Source organism: Nematolebias whitei, chromosome 10 (assembly GCF_014905685.2).
Source record: "Nematolebias whitei isolate Nwh7 chromosome 10, NemWhi1, whole genome shotgun sequence".
NCBI classification, from domain to species: Eukaryota; Metazoa; Chordata; class Actinopteri; order Cyprinodontiformes; family Rivulidae; genus Nematolebias; species Nematolebias whitei.
This window is the reverse complement of record NC_056507.1, coordinates 4,360,922-4,386,875: the sequence shown is the minus strand read 5'-3', so window position 1 is coordinate 4,386,875 and position 25,954 is coordinate 4,360,922. Positions and strand designations below refer to the sequence as shown.

The 25,954-nt window shown below is 41.2% G+C and overlaps 1 protein-coding gene across 1 annotated transcript in view; it reads right to left on the bottom strand.

Moving 5' to 3' along the window:
* cspg4 (chondroitin sulfate proteoglycan 4) overlaps positions 1 to 25,954 on the bottom strand; it is a 100,420-nt gene that overhangs the window by 24,142 nt on the left and 50,324 nt on the right. The window contains exons 2-5 of the mRNA XM_037683083.1: positions 15,308 to 15,471; positions 11,001 to 14,546; positions 8,786 to 8,974; positions 8,373 to 8,648 (exon numbers count right to left, since the gene is read on the bottom strand). Coding sequence (XP_037539011.1) covers positions 8,373 to 8,648; positions 8,786 to 8,974; positions 11,001 to 14,546; positions 15,308 to 15,471 — 4,175 coding nt within the window. The remainder of the gene's footprint in view (positions 1 to 8,372; positions 8,649 to 8,785; positions 8,975 to 11,000; positions 14,547 to 15,307; positions 15,472 to 25,954) is intronic.

The following is a 25,954-nucleotide window of genomic DNA, read 5'->3' as shown; positions in this document are numbered from 1 at the left end:
CCATCCATCGTCTTTACTCGCTTCTTCTTTTTTGTGTCATGGGGGTCACTGGTGTCCATGTCCACCAGTCACTGTACAAGAGGCACCTGGACAGGTCTCCAGTCCATCACACAGGGACACAGAGACAAATGAGACAAACAATCATTCACTCTCTCATCTAGAGACAATTCAGAGTTACCATCAGCCTAACATGCATGTTTTTGGTCTGTGGGAGGAAACAGGAGTACCTGGAGAAAACCCACGCAGCACGGAGAGAACATGCAAACTCCACCCAGAAAGGTCACAGCTGGGATTCAATGTGGCGACCTCCTCGTTGAGAGGCGGCAGCTCTACCAACCGAGACACCGTGCCGCCATAGATATTCACAAAGACACAAATTTCAGAGACTTTACATCCCCGTCCTTTTCACCTTACACGGATGTGAAGCAGCGTTACACTGCAACATGCTACAGCTAGCTGCTGCTAAAAACAAACAAACAAACAAAATCTAATTCTACGTAAACGAGTGGTTTCGTCTTTTCATCCAAAATATTTTGTCAGTCTGCGGAGCTGCAACGAACTCACACATTCATTCAACCTTTGTTTCTACAGGTTAGTCTCAATGAGCCTCGAGGACTCATTTACAAGTGAGACCTGTCGTGGTACACCCATGTCCCCCGTCGCTGAGGGATTTAAATGTGGAGAGGATTTCACCTAGGTGCATCCACACACCAAAGATGAAGCTGGTACGTTGCTAATCTTTCAGATTATCCAGCTCACAAGATGGACCAACATATATGACAGCAGCCATCTTGAATTTGAAGTAACAACATTTTCGATAGGGACTTGTTTACGTTTATGCAGCGACACACCAACATGGAAGTCGGCGCGTTGCTTATTGTTCAAGTTATCCAACTCACATGTGACGGCAGCCATAAATGCATGGAACCATGTGAAATGGTCCAAAACCCACTTTGGACCATTTCAATGTTTCTTCCTTACGTTTCTCCAGATCTATGCCTCCAAACTTTCCTGTATGGACAGTTCCAGGTAAGCTATTGGTCCCAATAATATGGTTTTAATACTGATGCTGTAATTAACTGGATCACGTTGTTTTTAAGTAAAGTGGATAACATCGCAAAGGGGTTAACGTCACTGTGTCTGAAAACTTTCCATCTGCACTGCAGTTTCCAGCTCAAATTCTTCAATAATCTATTTGTTTAATCAGTGTGATTTAACCACATCGTCATTTCCCTAATAATGGGATGAATTATAGTCACATCAGTCATTCCGCTAATCATTTGGATTATTGCTCAGGCTGTGAAAACATTTATTAGCCAGACTGCAACAACGTTGTTTTTTGTAGCTGTGGAGGAATCTTCCCTTGGTGAACACACAGTTATTAACAGAAAGCCTTTGTTGTGAACTGCAGCACGTGGGCGCTTACCAGACAGGAAGAAACAAATAGATGCTGCTGCGTTATAGTAAATGTAGAAATCTTTCAGGAAACAGATTTTTATTAGAGTTAAAATCAGCATATTCTTCCCCTCCTGCTACTTTGATCACTTACTACACATATGATGTTGCCTAACTGCAGTAAAATATCCTTTTAGTTCAAAGTGATGCATCCATACTACAAACAATGTTTATATTCATACCAAAATCCAATTTATTAAAACTGTTCACGGCCCTGATCTTTGTAAACCTTATACCCATTATATACAAGTGAATAATGCAAGCAAGTCTTAAAAAAAGAATTAGAGAAAATGCATTTCCTGTGAAAATGCTGTGTGAATTATTGCAGAAGAATTATCTGAAAAACAGCTGAAATTCACAATAAAACGTGCTGAAATGTAGCTAAAATGGAAGAACAAGCCTACATTAGCAGAAGAAAGCAGAAATAACACATATCTACTGAATTTGGTTTAGATGAGCAGAAATGAGCATGAAAATTAGGATTTTGGCTAAAAAAGTTGAAATTTGTAAAAAAATGGCTGAAAAGTAACTGAAAAGACAGAAAGTAGCTTAAACTACCAGAAGGAAGTGGAAAGAGCTTAAATGAGCTAAAAAAAAAAAAGTGGAATTAGCCTAAAAAAACAAATTTAGCTTAAAAAAAGCTAAATGGTAGCTGAAATAGCAGAAAAAGCTGAAAGAAGCATTTCAAACCGTTTACAGCAGCATTTTTTTTTTTTTACACAGAAACTTTGGTTTAAAAAAAAATCTATAAACCTACTATATTTGCTTTCTTATCTGAAGTAACAAACATTATTTAATATGCTAAAGTAGCCAAGAGGTAGCTAAAACAAGCGTAAAAACAATTGCCAAGAATTATTCGTGCGAGTGAGTTTGCTGTGGCAACCCCTAAAGGGAGCAGTCGAAAGAAGAAGAACATGCATTTGTAACAGTTGTTAGCGTCGCCATTTGAACTCATTTTTCAGGTTTTCAACTGGAACAGGGTTAAACTGGATCCGACGTCCAAATAGCGGCTAGCTGTGCTGCAACGCTAACGCTAGCTTATAGATAAACAGAAAACAAGTGGAGATTCAGTTTCTCCATTTTTAATTTAAAAATGTCTCCTATGCGCTACCGCTAACACTGTTTTGTTCACATCTTGAAATGAGAAAGAACAAATGGCTGCTGTGTTTTTTTTTACTGTAGCAACTTAACTGGTTATTTTTCAGTTACGCTGCAAAATCCTTTGTCCACCTCTTTTGGAGCTTTACACATTTTCAGTGGTAAAGCTGCGTTTCCCCTACCATTATACAAGCAGGGCGCCCCGCCCTGTCAACAGAACTGAGCGCCCTGCCTACCGACCCCCCCACCCCGCCACCGGACAACTGACAGTACTGACGTAGCGCTAAGCAATACAGATGTGCTAGCTAAACAACAGATGTGCTAGCTAAACAGCGCTCTATTTCCCTGGCGCTGAGCTGTCTACCTCCACCCCCCTCCTCTTCCCTTCGACAAAATTCACAGAAGATGTGACCGCCCTGCCAAGGCACGTAAACTAGAGGAATCACTGCTAACGGGAAAGTGAGTTATTTCTTATTTTGTCAGAATTAAGCTAGTTTATTCAGCACAGCAGCTCAGTGGTTAGCACTGTTGCCTCATAGCAAGAAGATCCTGGGTTCAAACACCCGGGTTGGACCTGGGGTCTTTCTGTGAGCAGTTTGCTTGTTCTCATTGTGTTTGTGCCAGTTTTAAACTGCCTTCAGGCCTCCCTGCCAGAAAAAAGATCTGTATATCATCGGGATTGGCCTGGTTAAACATTAGTTGCTGCTACATTTTACGTTAAGCTAAACTAACCGTCTCCTACCTACAGGCTATAGTAAAACATTTTAACTGACTGGTATCAAAGTTGGGTCTGAAGCAGATAATTAATTTTCACTGTTTTCCCCTTTAGTTGCATGTTGCGAAAAGAGATACAAGAATACAACTCTAACACAAATATACCTATGTGCACAGTGTACTTTTGGTTTTACTGGTCTGTGTTGTAAATATATGGTTTTCTCTGAGACAGAGGCTCCCCAGCATAGCAACCAGCTGATTCCCCGCTCCACATCCTTGTGGGATAAAACCTTGAGAAACAAAAAACAGCTGCACAGAGACATCAGTCATCCTTTGTGAGGCTAGCTGGATGGAAAACAGCACCTGCGGCTAGGCCAAGCTAACTCTGTGTTGATACTTCATGCTGAAAAAACCCCTCATCCTCCTTCAACCTTCTTGTTTCAAAGGCCTGTAGCCCAGTCTGGATCAAAGACATACATCCATTTGTTACTTCGGATGCTTTTTGACACATTCACAGCTCTCCTCTGCTTTAAGGGCAGTTACAACTTTATCTAAACAATTGCCAGAAAGCTCCTCAGTTGGAGAGTTCGGCCTCACAGAACAGAACAGGAAGTGCCAAATGGATCCCATATGACTGGCATTCTTCTGGGCTAACCCCCATCATCATTAAACGTCAAAGAAAGTCCCAATTAGTTGGTTTGCTGGGCAATGAACAGATGTAGCCAGTTCATAAAAAATATTAAAATTTGTATAAATGTTAATTATTAGTGGCATGGTTTAATTTCTTTCATGGTTTATTCATGTAAAATGCTAGATTATGTATCACTGCAACATTTCAGCAACATAAGGTGCAGTGTTTGCTGTGGATGTAGGACCTAAAGGAGACCAGATGTCACGAGGTGCACTGGAAGAAAGCATTGCCCTACATGACATTTTATTGTTTGAATGAGATTTTATTTTTATGTGACGCATCTGGGGCACACCACATATACTAATCAATATTAACATAGAGCAAGTCTTATTGTATTGTATGCTTCAAAAACTGATTGTTAACTTTATTGCTTCAGAACAGTACCGGGCCCAGTTTCCATTTCTCAGGATGAGTAGTTTATAAATGTTATAGGGTTTTGTTTCATGTAGAATGTAAAGATCTCCTTCTCTGTTTTAGTTCCCAGTCGTAGAGCAAAAATAGGGGAACTGGAAATACCCTTTGTCCATCCGAGCACATTGTGAGTGCAATACCTTGAAAAATAAGTGAAATACCAACTTCCACGTTGGTGTGTGGCAGCATCTAGACATAAAAAAGGTTCCTGTTAAAAATTGGGTTGCCACATCAAAATACAAAATGGCCACCAACGTATTTATAAGTATCACTATCATTTGAGGAAGCTGTGCCTTCTAGTTTTCATAGTTGCAGGAGTGATTTGAGACAAAAAGGGTGTCCGCAAAAGTCAAAAGAAAAGGTTTACAAGACAGTGGTGAGACCAGCTGTGTTGTATGGTCTGGAGACAGAGACATGGACAAAAAGACAGGAGACAGAACTGGAAGTGGCAGAGATGAAGATGTTGAGGTTCTTCTTAGGAGAGACAAGGATGGAGAAGATCAGGAATGAGCTCATCAGAGGTACAGCACAGGTTGAACTGGGAGATAAAGTTAGAGAGGACACACTGAGATGGTTTGGACATGTCCAGAGGAGGGACAGTGGGTATACTGGTAGAAGGATGTTAGAAATGTAGCTGCCAGGAAAAAGACAAAGAGGAGACATATGGATGCAGTTAGAGAGGACAGAGGATGCAGAGGACAGAGTGAGATGGAGGAGGCTGTGGAGACCCCTGAAGAGGGAAAAGCTGAAAGAAGAAGACAAAGAAGTTGCTTTCTATTTTTCCTTCTATTGCTTAAAAGTATAGTTTCCTGAAATGACTGGGGTGGCCAAAAATTAATCTATGGCGGCTGAGGGCATGACTGGCCACCCCCTGGCTCCACCATTGCACCTGGTGATGGATAAAACTGCTCCCTCCTCTCACCACCTCAGATAAGAACAAAAACCTACATCAGTTCTTATGCACAGTAAAACTCCTTCGCACAATATCTCGCACCAATGTTTATTTGCGGTCCCTGCTCAATTTCAGTCCAGAAAACACTCATCTTGAAAACTTCATTCACTATTCAAATCCTTCAGCGATGGGGGACATCAGCGCAGCACTTGTTTATTTGTGGATCGCAGAGATCTTCAGCATAGACTCCATTTTCCCTTTTTAATAACATAATTGCATCTGTTCACCATATTTGTTCATGTTTCCTGTTAGAATCTTTAGTAGACGCTACGGGTATGCCTAGCAGGAGCGCAGGGCAGGGCGTTGGTGTGCACCCACTCATTATTATAAGAATATACCAGGCTGTATTTTCTTTTTTTGGCTTCATGCAGTTTGAGGGCACCGTCAGTTTTTCCACGATGCCTCAGCAAAATGGAGCTGGATGACTAAAAGGTAGATGTAGGACCCATGAGAAATGTGAATATAACTACCTTTGCTAAACTGTGTACCCGATTTACAATGCACACTGTTTTTCCACTGGTGAATTCTCTATTTTTCATATTTTCCAGAAGCTGGGGCATTCGAACCACGTGGCGGGAGACCAGATAACTGCTGCAGTAGCTCCCCGATGCCTCTCCTCCTCCCCGTCTGCTGCAGCCTAACAAACCCAAAACAGCGCTAACTCATAATAACTAGGGAAAGTTCCACAGAGATGTCCTGCTGTGGCAAAACAACCGTGATGCAGTTGTGAAAGAAAAGATTTCCCTCTCCCTGGAGTCATTAGGATGGAATAAAACAAAGATTTTGTTTTGTTTGTTTTTTTTAGATTGAGTGAATTCTTATGAAATGTTTTGGATTAAAAATATATACTAAGAAAAACATGCGGTTCGTGATTTTTTTTTGTTTTTGTTTGTGATAAATCAGTCAACTCAAGTCCGATAATATTTTAAAGATTGACCTCAGCACTACAAGCATATTTGAGAAAGGTGATTTACTTGGAGCAATGCTTTGCAGAGCTCAGCAATGATAAACACCACCCAGTGATATTACCACCCTCCCAGTGCTTCCCCCCATCATGTCTACTGCAAATGGTCGTGCAAACTGTAAACTGTCAGTTTACAGCCAATAACAGAGACTTTAACAAAAATGTCAAACCAAACCAGAAAAAGGATATAACATGAAAAACCCATTTTCACACTTAGAAACGTTGTAAACAGAAACATTGTACACACAATTCCTACTTAGCATGCTTTGCAACGCTCACACTGTCTCTGGGACGTGACTCTCTCACGCATTTCACACAGCTTTTAATACAAACAGATTTATTACCGAGAATATATTGATGATGACGCACAGCAACTTTGTAGTTAGTTGATAAAAGTAGTTAACTGAAAAGAGGATCACTAAAGTGAGTTAATTCATTTCAGTAAATGATACGAGGGAGACGTCCGACACACATTGAATGCATCACTCTGCTTCAGCACAGCAGAGTTCTGCTCGGCCTCTTTGGTTCTGATGGACCGGATTCATTTCTGAAAGCTCACCTGTGAACTGGATGCTTGTGATTTATGAACCTTTAGCATTAGCCTCTGCAATTTTTTTTTTTAGCTGTTAAGCGGTTTAGCGTCAGTGAAGCTATCTTGGTTAGCTGTGCTCACCACTGTCCAACCACAACAGTTATTCTACACATGGCCATCTCTGGCCATGTTCTCTTGTGCCACAAACCTTACAGTCTCCAGTCTGCCTCAGGTTTCCTCTTCTACACAGACTGTAGTCTATCTGCATACTCTAACCTCCACTCTTATAGGTCACCTCCCCTTGAAAATGGTTGTTGACTACAACTATTTCCATCCTTTTGGTAAAATCTTCCACTATCTGTGCCTTTTGGTTCCTTTCCTTGACACCTAACCATCACTTCCTCATTTCCTCTGTTTCCTCCACCAACATGTCGATTCAGGTCTGCTCTGATCACCAGTCTCTTAATTCTCTCTATTACTTCATCAGAATTTATCTTTCTTCTCTACCTCACATCCAGCATGTGGAGCATCACCACTTGGTTTCTTGCACAAATAATACATATACCTTCCTTCTTGGCATCATGTCAGGCAGCTCTCTCTCTTTGCCTGTCATTGTCCCCACATTTAGAATTGCCACTCTCAATCTTACGCTCTTGACTTTCCCCTTCTCTCTCTGTGTCCTGGCACTTTTTCCTTTTCGTGATCTTTCAGTAACAGTAGCACTTTTCTTATGCTGGCACCTTGTTTGTTGACAGCACTGGTGGCAGTCATTGTTAACCCAAGCCTTGACCAAACTGGTATGATGTCATTTGAATAAACTCAATTGTTACTTTTGGCAGAACTGTTTTATGCTGGATGTCCTTCTTCACACAACCCTCACCATTTACCCGGGCATGGGACCTGCACAAGAGATACACTGGCTTGTGCTCCCCAGTGGCTGTTTTAGAGTGTGGAGAGACTGGAAAATGGAAAAACAGTTATAAGGTCTACAAAAGACCACAGTCTGGCCAGTGCATGCACAAATACACACACACACAAAAGCCCACTACCTCAAATGGTTAGAAGGACTGTGAATTGGTTCCCTAGGGTCCTATGGTGGGCAGCACAGTGGCGCAACTGGTAGAGCTGCTGCCTCTCAGCGAGCAGGTCCTTGGTTCAAATCCCGGTCCAGGGGCCTCTCTGGGTGGAGTTTGCATGCGTGGGTCTCTTCATGCATGGGTGTTTCAAAAACATGCATGTTAGACTGATTGGTAACTCTAAATTGTCCCTAGGTGTGAGTGAGAGAGTGAATGGTTGTTTGTCTCGTTTGTCTCTGTGTGTCCCTGTGATGGACTTGCGACCCGTCCATGGTGTACCCCGCCCCTCACACAGTGATTGCTGGACATGGGCACCAGCGACCCCCGTGACCCAAATTGGAAGAAGCAGGTAAAGAAAATGGATGGATGGGTCCTATGGCATCAACTCTAGCCATTCCAATAATACCTCGTTATGGAAATGTTTGCAGGTTACTGTAATGTTTGCACATACACATTTGATATGTATTAAGCCAACATACCTCATCCCACGTAAAGTAAGTGAGTTCATCCCCATCCAGGTTGCGGAGTTCACCATGCTGTGGAGGTTCTTCCACAAAGAAGTCAATGTTTGCTGAGCTATAGAAAGGATGAGAGATGTTCACAATCTCTTCATTAATTGCTTTGCTAAGGCCTTCCTTCACTGAAAAGTTGAAGGTCTGGATGGGAATAAACCGGGGCACGATGTTTATTGTGACTTGGAGGTCCTCCACTGTGTTTACACCGTTACTGACATCCACTGTGAAGGAGTCATAGCCCTGAAAGAGAAAGATGTTGAGATCAGTTACTAATATTCACTAATAAGCCTTCAGAGCCTGTGTTTTTGTTTAACTTGAGCATAAAGAGAAATAAGCTGTCACACGAAGGCAGTAGAATAAAACAGAAGGCCATAAACCTGAATCGATGAAGACACATAAAGGATGTGCCCCTGATCAATGTCCTCCTGAGAAAAGGAGTGAATGTAGTCGAGGACAGGCGAGGCCGTCTCGTCTGAACTGTTTTTCAGCATGACCACATGACCGAGCCTGGGAGGCATTTTAACTGTGAACATCATTTCTGTGGGCAGACTGTCCTCCTGCTCCACCTGAAAGGCAAAGGTGGATAATATTAGTATTTTAACGAGCTAATTGGAGAAACATGGGAAAAAAAAGACCAATTTATATGTGATTGTGGTTCATTTTGACATTTACACCACGTTGCGTTAATATAGAATTCATTCACCTGTTTAGAGTCTACAATTTGTTTCTCATCCTTTCAATTACACACAATGAACAGTCATAACAATTATTATCTATACAGTATATGCAGCAATAAAACATACAGATGAGCATATGGGTTCATCGTCTTGTAATTATACTCAGACCTGATGCTGCAAAAGTGCTCACGTGAACAACTAAAAATAAAAAAAAGTAGTGGTAGTAAATAGGAAGTGCTTGAAAAAACATAGTGTACATTTAAAAACTTCAGTAAGACCAATTTACCAATACAGAGCAGAACTTGGGGACTTTCTGTCTAAAAAAAGTGGCCGCCTATTATTATTATTCACCTGAAAAGGGTTTTTCTATCAACTTTAATGAGGCCCGAATCGCAATGTGTCCCCCCCACAAATGTTATATCAAACCACCGGCTCAGCACCGTGATGTGAGCTATTACTTTTATTTGCATTTCGAGTTACCATGGCAACGTAATTTGCCAAAAAGACGCCATTTTTCTCAGAAAACAGAAAATTAACTATAACTCAGTCAATCTTAGAGATGTTGAGCTGAAATCTGGTTTGGTCGTAGCTGAAAGCGAGTTGTTATTCCTAATGCATATCAAAAATCCAAGATGGCCACCTTAGCTAAAAAGGAAAAAATATGATAACCAAAGCTATTTTAAAAGATACCGAGCTGAAATTCGGTGTGGTGGTAGCTAAGAGCAATGCCCAATAAATACCGAATTCAAATAAAATACCCAAGATGGCCACCAAAGCTACATTTAAATGGCTTTAACTGAGTTATTTTTACACATAGAGCTGAAATTTGATGTGGTTGTTCCATCACATACTGAATCCAAACCAATTACATCTGGTCTTGTTTGCTTTTAGTTGTGAGCTTGTCAGTCCAGTTGGATCTAAACTCTAAGCTGATGCTGTTCAAATGTCCAAAGCGTCCCCTTTAATGATCCATCTGTACTGCATCCTGAAGGGGTGACACATATTGTTAAGCAGCGTTGTAAACAAAAGCCTTTTTTATGACATTTGGGAACATTTAAATTGCTGGTTTGCTGACAGATTTACTGCGATCCCACTTTAAGATGTTTTCTCATTAGTCTGAAGACTTGGCCTGTCTGAAAGTCAGACATTTATTTATTTTTGAGAAGATGGGGCTACATTTTTATTTCATAGTAAGGACACGCATGTGGACAAACTCCCAGAGGTCAGATCAACACTTTAACTCCAGGACGGGTCCTTCTGTCATGGCTTTTGTTCAACGCGTTTCTCTGTGTGTTGCAGTTTTTGTACGAGTGCATCTTCATGAAAGTTCACAAGATATGTTCAAATCTTTTCAAAATAATGTTTCTCATTAATTCTAAAGTCAGAACATACATAGACAAACACATGGTGTGTTGAGATAGGACCAACAATTTAAACTTCATTAATTGGTTTCAGGATGAAGCGCAGGCAGGCACATCTTTTAAATAACACAAGGCTTCAGGAAGCTCCTGAGGGGATACTTAGAGCTCTGTTTCAAACACTTAATAGACTGCAATTTAGTGCATAAACTAAATTAAAAGCAGCAATCATACAGTTATATCAAGTCCTGTTTTCTTGTGGTACATTAGAAACAAGGCTATAAAAACAGTGAAGTTAAGTAACGTGTGAAAGCTTCCTTTAACAAAGAGGAAATAAGAAAAACAATGATCCCCCCACCCCCAACCTAAAAATTAACGATATTTAAATCTGGTTGATAAAATGAAATGCTTGTTGTGCCAGTTATTGTGCGCAAACCAAGTTGAAGTTTTGGATTTGCCATCTAAGGACAAAGATCACCTGAATGGCCTTTAAAAGACCACAAAAAATGCTTGTTTTTTAAACTCAGTATATCAGTTATGGAGTCTGTACACATTACCTTGAGATGATCCTGGCTGATTATGGTGTGCTCTCCTTCATAGGAAATGATCAACTCATTGGTGATCACCTCCAGCTCAGAAAGGTAACCTTCCTTGAGTATTTTAATCTTGAAAGTACCCTCTTCAGAATGACCTTTTGCTTGGACAGTGAAGCTGAATGAGTCCCTGGACCTCAGACTCTCATAGTTGTGCTCGTACGACACAACGCCTTTTTTCAGGTCCTCTTGGGTGAATTCTAAAGCTTCAATCCCACTCACGATGATCCTGCCATCACTGGGTGGCAAAGTAATCTGGAACTTGATCTTACTGTCATCCCTGATATCCATGTTGGAGTCGGCGCTCAACAGACTTGTGTCAAGAGTCGTGGTGCTTCCGTGGTCAATATCGATGGTTGCGTTGCTGACCACGTGCAGGTAGGGCTCACCGGCCTGAATCTCAAGCAGAGCAGTGGTTTTATGGAAGCCATCTGACACCTGTAATGGAAACCGTTCCCGATCGGCTCCACGGTGAACGAAAAGGATTTTCTTGTCTCTCAGGTCAGCTTGAGTAAAACGGAAAAGGGGCTGCTGTGGATTAGATGCTGAGACGATATTTCCTGAGAGGATTCCCTCTCGAGCGTAGACAATCTGAGTGTCATTGAAACCGGAGTCATCATCTTTAAACTTAATGACATCAGTTGTGAGCAGGCGCTGACTGTGGCGGACAACTTTCAAGACTTTATCCACTATTCTGACAGGAGCGTGCTCGTTCTTGGACTGGATCAGTATTCTGAAGACACCTGTCACTGTTTCTGAGATGTCTGTACTTCGATCATTTGCTACAAAATGAAACTCATCACTGCTCGTCTTGGAGCCATCATGCTTGTATATCAACCTGTTATGCTGGAGATCTTCATTACTAAAAACTCTAATGGCCTCATCAAATCTCGGTTCTCCGGGCGGGGAGTCTCTGATCAGTCGTCCATGCTTCGGCTCTTGTTTGACCTGATACAAAAATTCTGTGGAACTTTGAGACTGAAGCCAAAGGTAGTTTTTGTTCAAAGTCTGCTCACCCCCTTGGAAAACTACCAACTCTTTGATAGTCAAAACATTTTCATCCAAACTGGCAAAAATGTTAATTGGGAATGTATATAAAGGAGAGTACTGGTCCTCTGCATGAACTCTGAATTGAAACTGGTCAGGACTATCCACATCTGTTTGCTTCTGGACTTTGTAACTGATGGCATTGTCCAAAATGTCTTTCTGAGTGAACATGCCACCTTCAACCAGCTCTTTGTCTGACAGTTGGAGACTACCGAGTGTTGGAGCTTTGACAAGGATGTATTTAACTGTTTGTGGATCCAAGTGTTTATTCATTACTTGTGCCTGAAGCATTGTGGATCCAATAATTTTTTTTTCACCAGGCTTGATTTTAAGTGAGCCCTTGCTTAAAATCTTCACTGTTGCAGGGAAAATCATGACTAAAAGGCTGTTATTCATAAAAGACAACTGGCCCAGATGGGCACCAAATCGAAACTCATCCATCACAGTGTCTTCCTGGTTACTTGAATCTGTGCTGAAGTATCTAATAAGTTCTTGCTCTAGATGGGATTGGTGGAAACTTGTAACTTGCTTGTACACACCATTGCTTGTCTTGATTTTCAGTTCACCAAACCTTGGAGGTTGTGTGAGGTTATACATGATGTCTCCATCACGAGGTTGAGGGAGAATACCCAGATTCTGAACACCTATGGATGCATTGCCTCCTTGGAACAAAGTAAGGCCAGAGTTGCTGGTGAAAACGATATGTGGTTGTGTCACCAACAACTTGAATGTGCTGGACTGGATTACTGACTGACCATCAGACACTTGTATGGTGATTTCATCACTGTCACCTTCTCTGTGTATAAAATAGATAGTTCCATCTCTCAGCTCTCTGCAAGTGAACTCTGAGATGCTTCTTCCTGGTTGTTCATCATTTTCCAAATGACCAAAATTCGTGGAAGGCTCCCGGGTCACCATTACTACTGACTGCTCACAACTAAAGTCAGAATCTAAGACTTTGATAAGACTGGGACTCATACGAGTCCTGGCGTTTTCTGCAATGATAATTATTTCTTCACTGACTTGTGGCAGTTCTTCAGCTGGAAGAATCACAACAGGAAGTGTATACTTTTGAGTAGTTTTTAGACATTCTGGAAGGTAGTCAATACCCTGAACAATAACCTCAAGCTGAATCTGGTCTTCATGTCTTTCATTTCCATCATGCATGTACTTAATTTTCTTGTTGACAACATCTAGGAGGGTGAACTTTTTCATGTGTTTCCTGCTAACATTGATATCAACCAGGCCGTACCAGGGATCACCCTCAAGAGTAAAGATAACTTGAGATTGACGGATTCCTGCAGAACCCAGGTCAAACGTAGGGTTTAAGTTGTAAAAATCAAGAAACATTTCTCCACCTTCTGGAACACGCAGAGGGGCGATGTCAAGAAATTTAGTAACGTTTCTGAATATCTCAGGCCAGTCGTCTGTTGGATAACAATCTTGGTCTTTCAATGTGGGGTCAGTATATAGAATGCTAACAGGTGGGGAGGTTGTTGTTATGTCTCCATCATAATAACTTGAGTAATCGTAGTCTTCGCCTTCACATTTGACATGAACATCTTTTGTCACCAAAGCATCCTGCAGGCTTCTATCCTTCTGATTTACTTTGATTTCCCCCAAGCATCCAATGAAAGATTCAGATGTCATGTGTTCCTCAAAACGACTCAACGAGCCACTCTCACGAAAGACTTCTTTCATTTTTCCCTGGATGCCTCCAATATATAAGGTTCCTACCAAGTTCAGTTTTTCTGATGAGTCGAGTGGAATGGAGGATGACTGGCTGTCTATATTAAGACTAAAAGAGTCTGGGTTGAGCTGAACCTTAATTCTATGCCACTGGTCATCATCCAGCTGTATCTGTGTATTGTCAAGTTCCTCCATACCTCCTCCAAGGTCTATTACACCTTTAAGATGGCCTTTTGCAACACCGATAGCAATGAAGTCTGACTCTTGACCATGGTGAAAAACAAGTAAAGCGTCCTCTATGGTGGTTTTCATTAGAAACTCCAACGTTTTCGGAGCACCAGCAGCCCCACTCCATGTAGGAAAGGATACAAAGGAATCAGGAGTGCTGAAACTGATTGCCTCCCCATCCCCAGCCTCAAACTCACTGCTGCAGGATTCCTTTGTATCATGGCACTGCTTAAATGCTGAGGTGAGGATGTCAAACTGATGGGACACAAATTTTATGTCAGTCATGCAACCACGGAAGGGAGGGATTGCATTGCTGAGGTAGAGGACATCCAGGTCTCCTGTCCCTCCAAGCCAAATGCCCAGGTCGATGTTGAGCTTTTCTCCATCGTCATCCACAGGGACATATGTAGGGTAGAGATCATCAATGGTCATGGTGAGCTGGCCATCTTGAAAAGTCAGCGACACTTTGTGGTGCACAAGGTTGTTGAGCTGCACTCCCTGAGATGAGGACAGTTGAACTTCCCCAGCCCCCAGGTTCATTCGTGCCTGTGGGGAGAGAAAAATTATGTCTTTAGTTTAAACATTTTCTCAGAACCTTTATGGTTATGAGCAAGTTATGACCCAAGGGCAGCAGGAGGGTTATGAACAAATACGTACAAGCACAAAGGCAAACTATTATAATAGACTGACAGTATAATCTTCACTTTGAAAAAAGGAAAATGTTACAAATGGTGACAAATGTGTTCAGCTTCACGTCAGATAAATTAGTCTTATATGGAGTGCACTGGTTTCTCTCAGGGTGACTCAGCCCACAGAGACTGAAAGATTACTGAATTTGTGTGAAAACTATATGAGTCATACGTGCTGCATCATTTTCAGTCACCGGATTTTAGTTTGGGACCATATTAGAAACGTTGGTTTGACCTACGCAACAGCTGTTTTCATCTGCCATCACTGACGCACCAAACGAGGGAATATATTTTGTAAAATTGTGTTTTGTGGCTCAACTGGATTTCCAGACATATAGGATTGATGCCAAATTACATTAAAGCTGCATCTGATGAACAAAAATATCTGTTACTACAACTTAATATAATTTCTTTAGGATCCTTTTATGATATTGTCAGTACAATATAAACCTTTATCAACAGCATTGCTTCTTTTTCGGTCAGTTTGACTTTGCATACAAAGACCTGGACAGGCTAAACAGTCATTATAATCAATGCATTATGTTGATGTGGCTGATTTTTATTTTCTACTTGTAGATATTATTTTATATTTGGTAAAGCACAGTTAACCTCCATTACCTGTATTTTCCCATTTAGGAGCTCAAGGAACAAGTAATCCTCCATTCCTGCAGCCAAGAGCAGAAGCCCACTTCGGCGGCTTGTCTTGATCTGTAGAGACAGCTGGAAGGTGGAGACATCTTGGACGGCTTGTAGATGGCAGAAGCTGTCTCCAAAGTAGGATTCTAGAGAGAGACGGGGGAGAGAGATCATATTAACCTCAGCATTAACATCGTCACATTTATTTCTACTGTGTACAGAACCACCTCTTCTGTCTTATACGTTGAAATAAAAAATGAAACATTGAAAAAAGCCTGCGCTGACCACATGGTTCATGGGCAGAAATGAGATAGTGTTTAGGGAGATGGTTCCAATTATGTCTTGGGCTTCTTTGTTGGGTCTAATTTTTGTTTCCTTGTGCTTGAAATGGTTCTTTAAAAACAGTCACAAAAAAAAAAAAAAACAGAGTTGAACAACTTTTTGGCCAATGGGTTGACCCAATATCGCGATCGAAGTACTAACAAATCGTAGAATCATCAGTCACTAAAACTGATTCACAGAAGGTTTGAAGGGACACCAAAGTTGATCAACTTGTATGTAGATGATACCACTTTATATTCCTTTAAAAATGTCAAATTTCTCTCTTTTTGATTATTAAATCAACTGATATTGTATTTTCTTTGAAAACACTTAGCCAAGTTTTATAAATGATTATCCAAATGTCTGCTTTTTGACAGAAGTCAGTAAATGGAGCAGCTTCGGATGTTATCAGTCCATTAAATATGGAGATGATAACAACTAATAACGGCCATTTAATGGCTGATCACATCCGAAGCGGGTGGGTACTGACTGATGTCTGTCAGAGAGTCGCTCTACAGGAAAGCTCCTGTTGAGCCATGGCCACTGAATAATGTCAAAACAAGGTCACAATAAGATCCAACTGAAAAATCTAACAGGTTTCCGTAACTTCCCATTCATTAGTTCAGAGCTACTGTAAGTCAGCAGCTGCTCTATGATTTAAAACGAGGACGCCCAAAGTGCGGCCCGAGGGCCATTTGTGGCCCTTGGAGTGATTTTGTTCGGCCCACAACTGCAATTTAAGAATGGCATCATTTTTGGCTTAAAATGTTAAAGATGTAGACCCACTGCAGATTCAATTGTGATACTTTTTTTAATGTAATTTTGGGGTTTAACAGCAAAACAGATTTTTTCTTTCACCAAATGAGCAATATTAAGTACAATACTATCATTTGGCTATAATGATTTTTTGATGGTGCAAAGTGCTGCAAACATTTACTCTGGAGAGGGTTTTCTGAGCGTATCGGAGGGTTGGGTGCAGGATTTCCCAGGCTCAGCTTGCCTCATTTTCAGCGATATGCTAATCGAGCCACCTGCCTTGGACTGAGCTCTTTGGAGCTCTTGACAAAATGCAAACCGGGGAGGAAGTCAATTAATTACCAGTGCACATGCTCTGAAATTAAAATGGATCACTTCCAAGACCTGCTTTTCTCAGCCCAGGTTTTCAGACAACTTAGACAGGAGGTGTAACAGGTTGGGGGGGTCTTGCCATTAGCTACCCTGTTGTAGTCAGAGAGCTGATAGTCTGAGACACAGACGGCCACAGGAACAGAGAAAGATTCTGAAATACCTGGTTGTAATAATTGGAATTGCAAAGCAGAGCAGGACGGTGTGTTAACAGCTCAGAACGTTGTTGTGAGGCTGGGAAGGCCACAATGTTCCTTCTGAACTGACTGAGGCATCCATGGTGCTGGCAGGACGGTTAGCTTAAAGCACGAGTGTCCAAAGTGTGGCCCGAGGGCCATTTACGGCCCTTGGAGTGATTGAATGCGGCCCACAACTGCAGTTTATGAATGGTATCATTTTGGCCAGCAGGCTTAAGAAGTCGATGCAGACTTTCTGCAAACTAGTTGGTAATTCTTCTTTTAAATATATTTTTTAGGTTTAACAGCAAAACAGCTGAAAAACAATCTTCTCAAAATGAGCAACATTAAACAAAATACAAACCTTTGGCTATATATTTTTTTAAGTTTCACTTCATGGTACAAAGCACCAAAAACCTTCACTGGTTTCTACCAGAAAGGAGACTTTTGGATAACGATTCATAAAACTTGGCTGAATATTGCATTTGATAAAATAATCAAGACACTGGACATTTTTAAACAAGTATAACGTGGTATCATCTACATACAAGTTGATCAAATTGATCAAACCTTCTATGAATCTGTTGTAACGACTGACGGCTGGACGACTTTCAGAAAGGACACTTACTTAAATTATGCTTTTGTTGCTGAGAACAGACTAAAATGAACTTTGTAAACACAAGAAAACAACAAATCAAATAAATGTCATCATTTTTTAATAAAAAAAATATAAGCTTAGTGTTTATGAGGCTTTTAATTTTTTGGATCTACAACAATTAAAAGTCTTTCTCCACCAAAATCAGTAAACTTTTGTCCTTTCTCCAAAATATTGTTCACGTTGAGAGTTAAATTCACATTTGTGGCCTACGAGTCCATCTTGATAGTTTTGGCCCATAGGACACCCCTGAACCTCTCGGACTCACAAATCCCATTCAGAACTATAAATGAGAAAAAGTTACTGTTTCAAGACTCAAAGTTTGTATTTATAAAGGGCAGATTGTGTCTTTGTTGCATCCACGGTAATGCCAGCTTCAAAACACTGAAGGGTGCGTTTGTCCTTTTGTTTCTCTTCCTCGAAATGAAACCCCTTCATTCAAAACCCAAGACAAATAATGGAAAAGTGAGCAAAGACAGCCTTTTGATGTCAGCGAGGATGAAAGCAAAGCTGTTATCGTCATGCGCACGCTTTTATTTGACTAAAAGGCACTTGCCTCCGGTTACCACAGCAGCTCAAAGTCAGGCAAGAAACGTCTCGACACAGGGCCACAAGAATAAATAAATACATCAATAAATAAATAAAATAAAATACAGGCATGTGACTGCATACTCATGAAAAATCACCAGAGAAATCAGCTTTTAGCTTCAACGTTATCAAATACCGAACAACTACTACAACTATACGGTAATCCAGGCTGAGAAATGCAGCCTATATCGAGAGTATTCAAACATAAATGTAATTTTCAAAGACGTGCAGCCTCTAACAGCTAAAGTGAGGTCACATGACCTGGGGTGAAGACGTCTCTGAACAAAACACCGATTAACTTTTGGAGCCATTCAAGATGGCTGCCACAGCTACTTCAGAAAACACTAAACTGACTATAACTCAGTAATTCTTTGATATATTGAGCTGAAGTTCGGTACGGTCGTAGCTAAAAGCGAGTTGTTATACATTCCTGATGCAAATAAAAATCCAAGATGGCTGCCTTAGCTAAAAGGAAAACATATGATGACTCAACTATTTTAAAAGACATTGAGCTGAAATTTGGTGTGCTGGTACCTGACGACAATGTGCAACACATTCTGAATTCAAATCTAAAAATTTAAGATGGCCACCAAAGCTAATTTCAAACAGCTAAAACTCGGCTGTTTTTAGAGCTATTCAGCTGAAATTTTGTGTAGCAGCTGAGAACGATACCTGATAGATTCTTGCTGCAAATCAAAAATCCAAGATGGCTGCCAAAGCTAAGTTTAAATGGCTTTAACTCAGCTGTTTTTTACACAGAGCTGAAATGTGGTGGCATTATAGCTGAGAACGTTCCCCAGAATCCAAATCAAAAACCAAGATGGCCACTAAAGCTTGAAAGATATAAAAACTATTAACTCGTTGATTTTTTGCCGCGTTGAGCTGAAATTTGGTACGATGGAAGCTGAGAGCGAACTCCAACACGCAGTACTGTCAAATCTAAAAAACGTGGCAGTCCCCGTCAAAGTGTCTCCAGAAACTTTTTTCAAAATGTCCTTCTTGAGTTTCCGTTAACAGTTTCTGACTGTGCCCTGGTGGTTCAGTTCAGGCAGACTGGGTCAGGTACGACGTTCTACAAAAGTCTTGTTGTTTTAACGCAATAAATAAATAAATCCAGTTCAGTTTTACAGTCACTCAAACCAAGTTTTGTTGAACTGTGGGAAAAAATGTAATAAATAACGAAAAGAAGGGGAAAACACGAAGAACGTCCAGTGGATTTTCCAGTTTAAATTCAATTTGTTGCCTTCAGAAAAACAAAACGGGGCCAATTGTTTTTAACGTCATCTACAAAAGCTTTCTTCTCTGCAGGGTGCTTGAACCCGGAGTTCATTAGTTTGCCCTCTGTGCTGAACGTTTTTCATTCAAGCTTTATTTAAACAGGTAAAGCCCCGAACCTGGTCTAGAATGGTGTTAGTATGGAAGAGCATTTTCAGAATATCTGTAAAATACTCTTTATTATTCCCGTCTTATGCTTTAGTATCGTCCGTGCTCCACGGCGGAGCAAAAAGAGACCAACCGCTGAAATAAACGCATTTCATGAGTGAACCTTTAAAATGAACCTTGATTCACAAGTTCATCCAAACTCAAAGCTTTCCTTTAAATGTGGGAGGAAATCAGATTCAGACGAGTTTGTTTCTAGTTATCAGTGTGTGAAAATCATCATCTGTGCTCCTGCGGACACGAGTTTGATCCGTGACACTGCGAGCACGCTGTCAGTCTGTGCACGTGAACCACGTTAAAGAATGTGCTCAGCTGCCACGCCCGCCTCACACTGCTCCATTGTCTTTGCAGCAGATTCCTGGTGCCGGGCCAGTGCAGATGGCTACGACTCCACGTCTGACTGCGCTTTTAATTCGTAAAGGAAAAAGAGATTTCCTCTTCGCTTTTCCCAACAGCTGGATGAATTATCAGTTGTTTGGCTCTCCGTCCACATCTGGAGTCGCAGCAAGAGTCCAGAGAAGCTTTGTGGAAGCCGACCACATTTACAGCTTGAAGAAAGACGCCCAGTCAGTTTGAAGTTCACTGACTGGCTGAGCTGATCAGCCTCTACAAAAACAGTCACGTCTGTCTGTTAGCAAAATATTTCATGAACCACTAGGCTGACTTTTATGAATCATTTTACAAACGTATACAACTGATTAACTTTTAACGATGGCCTCCACAGCTAATGCTAACAAACGCAACATTTTTGTTTCACACTTTGTCGTGTAAGCTGACACCGTCACGGAGCAAAAGAGAGAATTGGAAATATCCTCTGTCCATCTGTCCGTTGGTGCAAGTTGTGAGCACGATTACTTGAAAAATAAAAGTGAGGTACCGACTTCCATTTAGGTGCGGCTACATGTAGTCACAATCAAAAACTGTGTTAAGTCAGTAAAGAGACAACCCCAATCATTTCAGGAAACAATGCTTTCTAATTTAATATTGCTTTAAAAGTATCGTTTCCTCAAAATACCGTATTTTCCAGTGGGGAAAAAAGTGGAAAAATCCATAAATATGTCGCTTCGCCGTATACGTCTCATCTGTTACGCGCCACCGCCGACAACCCGGAAATGTGGACCGGTGTTGTGCCAAAAACCGACGAGCTGCCAAATAGTGGCCACGGGTGCACGGGAGGATTTTAACAAGAATTAAACAAGATTAACACTTAAAAACAATTATTTGCTCGAAATGATAAATGTGTCTCAGTCTAACGTTTGCTTAATAAATGCACTTTAACGGTCAAATCAGCTGCACTTTGCCGGGGTGGTGCAGCTGTTTTCACGATTCCAAGCAGCGAGCAGAATGAAGGAGGTGAGGCTACGGCAGGCAGATTGAGTCATTAATAGCTGGTGAAGATTCTAAACCATCCAGGACATGGTAAATTCTAAAAAATTTGAGAAAAAAGTATAATGTATAATAAATAAAGTCCAGTTGTTTTTGTCTTAAACTTTTTTGAATTTGCCATTATAGCTGTGTTTACCTATTAAATGATACAACAGCCAACAGCATGCCATACGACTACTACTACTCTGCTGCCATCAAGTGGCTGAAAGTGGTACTGCTCTTTTTTTATCAGTCAGAATGAATGGAAACGGTCATATCTCAGCCAAAAAAAAAGGTTTATAAATATGGGAAAAAAATCCATAAATATGTCGCTTCGGCCTATAAGTCGCAGGGCATGCAAATTAAGCAAAAACCTGCGACTTATAGGCCGAAAAATACGGTAGTTGGGGTGACCAAAGGCACCATTGGTGTACCACAGGGTGGCCACCATTGGCCACCCTCTGGCTGTATCACCTACCCACTTAAATATCTCACACTAAAAACATTAAGGTTTACTTAGATTCTCCGTTCAGTTCCACTAAAAACATTCACCATTGAAATCTGTCAGGGACGGGGAACATCGGTGTTCCACTTATATAAACTTGAGTTTTTCTGTCAACTTTGCTCTGCAGAAAAGGGAGTGCCTCACGTGTTCTTTCCTTCTCTTGTACCATGGAAACTCAGCGAGGAACCTAAACAAGCCTTTCTGTTGAGTAAGCCGTGGGTAAACCACAGCTGGCTCATCTAAAGTTAGAGGATGTGCTGGTAATTCCTTGCCCTTTCTGGGCTGTGCCTACTACAACAGGCCAAATGTCCTCATTATCTGAAGGACAGGGTGCTGTTAGCCGTAGACAGAACTGTAGAGCAGTTCACTTTGAAACAGCATTTAAGGCTGTCGTTACAATAATGACGAGCAATTACATTTCTCTCAAGGGTCAACGGTGCTTCTTACAAATATTAGTTTTATAATATTGTCAGAAAAACACCATTTACGGACTTCTAAACAAAATGTAGGAAGTTATTACACTGATGTCAGAAAATAGATTTTCCAGTTTCTGATGTGCAAGCCGCTGCACATTTACTGGCTTGCATCATGTTTGCTGAAGACGCAATCCAAACGCAAAACCCAAAACTTGAATATAAAGTAACAAAAAAAAAAAAAAAAAACGCAAAAACAAAAACACACAAAGATGAAATAAACAATAAACCGACAGGATGCTGGTGAAGATTCTCAGTCACCGATCAGATGGGACCAGAGGGGCCACAACTGTGAATTAGATTAACAACGACCGTAACAAACTCCTACTGTGAGGTGTGACAGGCCAATCTGCATATGTGTGTATCTTATCTCAGCTTTATAACCTGACGCCCACACTCTCTGCTCTTTGAATTGAGAAAGCTTCTCGGATGAGAAGCGAAGCGTCTTCTGGTAAAAATAAAGTCCAGTTGTTTTTGTCTTGAACTTTTTTTGAATAAACCGACAGGATACAACCTGGTAAACAAAAACAGTCAACACCAAAGAGTTCTGTTGGACGGCCCGGAGACCGACCAGATTGGCATAATGGCGGCTTATTGCTAAACCCTATCAGGAGACGGCAAGTGAGAGGCCTGGACCTGGACCCTCTCGGAGGCGATGAGACCACAGAAGCCGCAGCAGACAAAAAAAAAATGCTCCAGAAATTCAAAGGGGAACAAACACGAACAGCTTTTGAAGCAAAATGCACGAACATTTAATGAGAAGAACACCAGAGGTTTTAAAGGAAAACTAATGAGGGAGAAATGACAACACCTGGGGAGAGACGATGAGGAACAGGTGAGAGTGGGAGGGGCCACAACAGAAAACACTGTAAAATAAAAACGCCAAGAAGACTCAACTAAACACACAGATCCTGACAGTCTGGACAAAGATAAGGAAATGATGTTGGATTCTTGCTTTTACATTTGTTCAGACTGATTAAATATTTTACACTGAGTCTGTACCCACAAACATCAGCTTGGGTCCATGTTTACCACACAAACAAGTTGTTGTTTGACTGTAAGTTTTCATCCTTAACAGAACAGCGGAGACCCTGTGAAGTGGGAAAATTACTAACAAATAATGTCTTACCTGTTATAGATAGCCTTTTGAATGACCTCAGTTTGGAGAAGGAGTTTTCATTTTTTTTACTGGATTGGTGAAGCAGGGCCAAGATCAGCAGGAAGTGCTGTTTTGAAACAACTCCATAAAAAAAGTCTGAAGTTCATCCAAATATTTTTATGATCCTTTACTTTGTCAAATTCACATTAAATGGTGATTTTCTTGGGATTCTGTAGCACTTCCAGTGAATCCTGGTGGGGGGGGCTCGTTGTAGGACCATCGTAAAGTTCTGCTGGAACGGCCGGGTTCTGGTAAACTATGGGCAGACTGGAGTTGTTTTAAGACGGCAGCACTCCATTTAGATCTCGGCACGTTTTGAACCAGTTTAACAATCTGGTCTGAATTCAACCGTTTCTCCAAGCAAAGAGCTCTTTGTGACAGGTAAGACGCTGATCGTTTATAACCTTTCCAAAGGTCGGAGCTGTTCTATTAACAATTTTAAAAAGCACATTACAAATGTATTCACATATAGATGGAGAAGCTCATCAACAAATCCTTTACAGAGCACATTCTCTTTGTGCTTTGCCAACACGTCGCCAGCCGTTTGAACTCTGGGCTGCAGACTCGCTGCTGCACGTTCTCCCAGAACACGCGTGGCTTTTCTTCACGTACGTCAGCTTTCTCTGGTTTCCCTGCAAAGTTCTGAATCCTCTCAGCCGTTCCAGACACGCTCAAGCACTCAGAGAGCAACATCTGACCCAAAAGAACAACTCAGTGTTTTGCTCGGAAAGCTTCATGTAGGCCAGAGAACGTCTGCGCTGATGTAACGGTCTGCAAAACCTGACGCTGCAGCAGCTTTGCAGGGGTGCTGGTACGGGCAGTACCGGTTCTGACGTCTGTTTCTCAACACTAACACAGAAATCTGCTTCCATTTCGTGTCTTTAAAAAAGAAGAAAACCCATAAAACTATGTTTTTGTGTGAAAACCCTCATCTAACATTTCAGTAATGTAGACAAGCACTTGGTAATAATCCTGCTTTGTTTCGTTGCAGTGCATACCAACTATTAAAATAATATTTTAACAAATAAGCCCTGACTAATCACGACTACTAAGTGCTCTTAATCATGTTGGCAGCATGTTTACGGGCCAGCAGCCTGTCTGCAGTAGGAAATACTGCAGCGCTCTTAAACAGCGGTGAGCCGAGCCACAACTCTGCGTTCCCTGACAGAGCTGCTTTTTCAGGACCTCTTTCCTCCCCGCAGACTGTTCACAAGTCACCGGGGACGCACTTTTAAAGGCTTTATGGAGCCATTTTTCAACCCCACCCACATCAGTGTGAAAGCACATTTTAGCCCCCCCCCTTCCTCAAATCTCCATCTATTCCTGCATTTCTCTAAGACACTTCAATAATAACTGGAATGAAGAGGCACGGTACTAAAAAATAAATAAATAAAGCCCGATGGAGTCGCAGCGGGAGGTTTCCTTCGATAACTAACTTTTCAAGCTCCCCCCTGTGAAAGTCACATTTACACAACACACAAAGGATGGGGGGTAGAAAGGAAAAACTATGACCTTTCTGTGTGAAAGGAGAATAGCGATGCAATTTTAACTTAGGAAAATAGAGCCGTGGAGGGAAAGCATGAAAAGAGGAGCTGAAGACTCGAGTCGTCACAGTTTTATGGTGAGAGGGGCGTCTGAGAAGCTTCTACACAAGAACAGACACTAAAAAATGTCAGTGAAATGTTGCTTTCCTGTGCTTTGATGAACACTTGTCACGTGTTTGTATCTGCCGCTATTCGCTGTAGATGCAAACGTCAGGAATCCGGAGTGCTCAGGACATTCAGTCAGGTCACAGGAAACAAGAAGAAACGGTCTCGCTTGGTCATTTTCGTAGTGACCTCTCGTCTCGTCCAGCAGAGTGGTTTTAGTTTGGTGTGAAGACCAAAACACACTTGCGTCTTGCACAAGTAAACATTTAGTACAAATAAATCTGTTGCACATGCATGCAGGCTGCAGCATCAGACGCTCTACGGCTCAGAAAGGCTGACTGCAGCTGGTTTTCCTCAAAGCAGGACGTCATTAGAGGGTTCATTGTGCCCCTGCAGCTTGCAAGTGTGTCCAGGTCAGAAAAAGTGAAAAACTAAACAGAAATCAGTGTTGGGTACAAAATGGTAATAATAATAATCCATCCATCCATTATCTTTACCCGCTTCTGCCTTTTCGGGTCACTGGGGTGACTGGTTTCCATGTCCAGCAATCACTGTGCGAGGGGCGGGGACACCCTGGACAGGTCTCCAGTCCATCACAGGGACACATAGAGACAAACAACCATTCACTCTCTCTCTCACACCTAGGGACAATTTAGAGTTACCAATCAGCCTAACATGCATGTTTTTGGTCTGTGGGAGGAAACTGGAGTACCGGGAGAAAACCCACGCATGCACGGAGAGAACATGCAAACTCCACCCAGAAAGGCCCGCCAGCCGGGATTTGAACCAGAGACCTTCTTACTGAGAGGTGGCAGCCCTACATACTGCACCACCATGCCACCCAATATAAGAATATATAAATAAAAATAATTTTAGCCGTATTAATACAGGGAAATTACTTTTTATTTTACAAAGTATTTGTAAAAAACTACCGTAAATGAAATGTTTAATCAATTATTAAAAAAAAATAAATAGTTCAGTTTTTTTTAAACAAAACACCCTTAAAGAGTTTAATAATAATTTAAATTTGATATTTTTATTTCAGGCTGAGATAGCTCTAAAAGATTGACTAGTTTATTATATTAAAAATATATAATACATAATATTCTATCTGCATATATATCTGTATATCTGTATATATATATATATATATATATATATATATATATATAT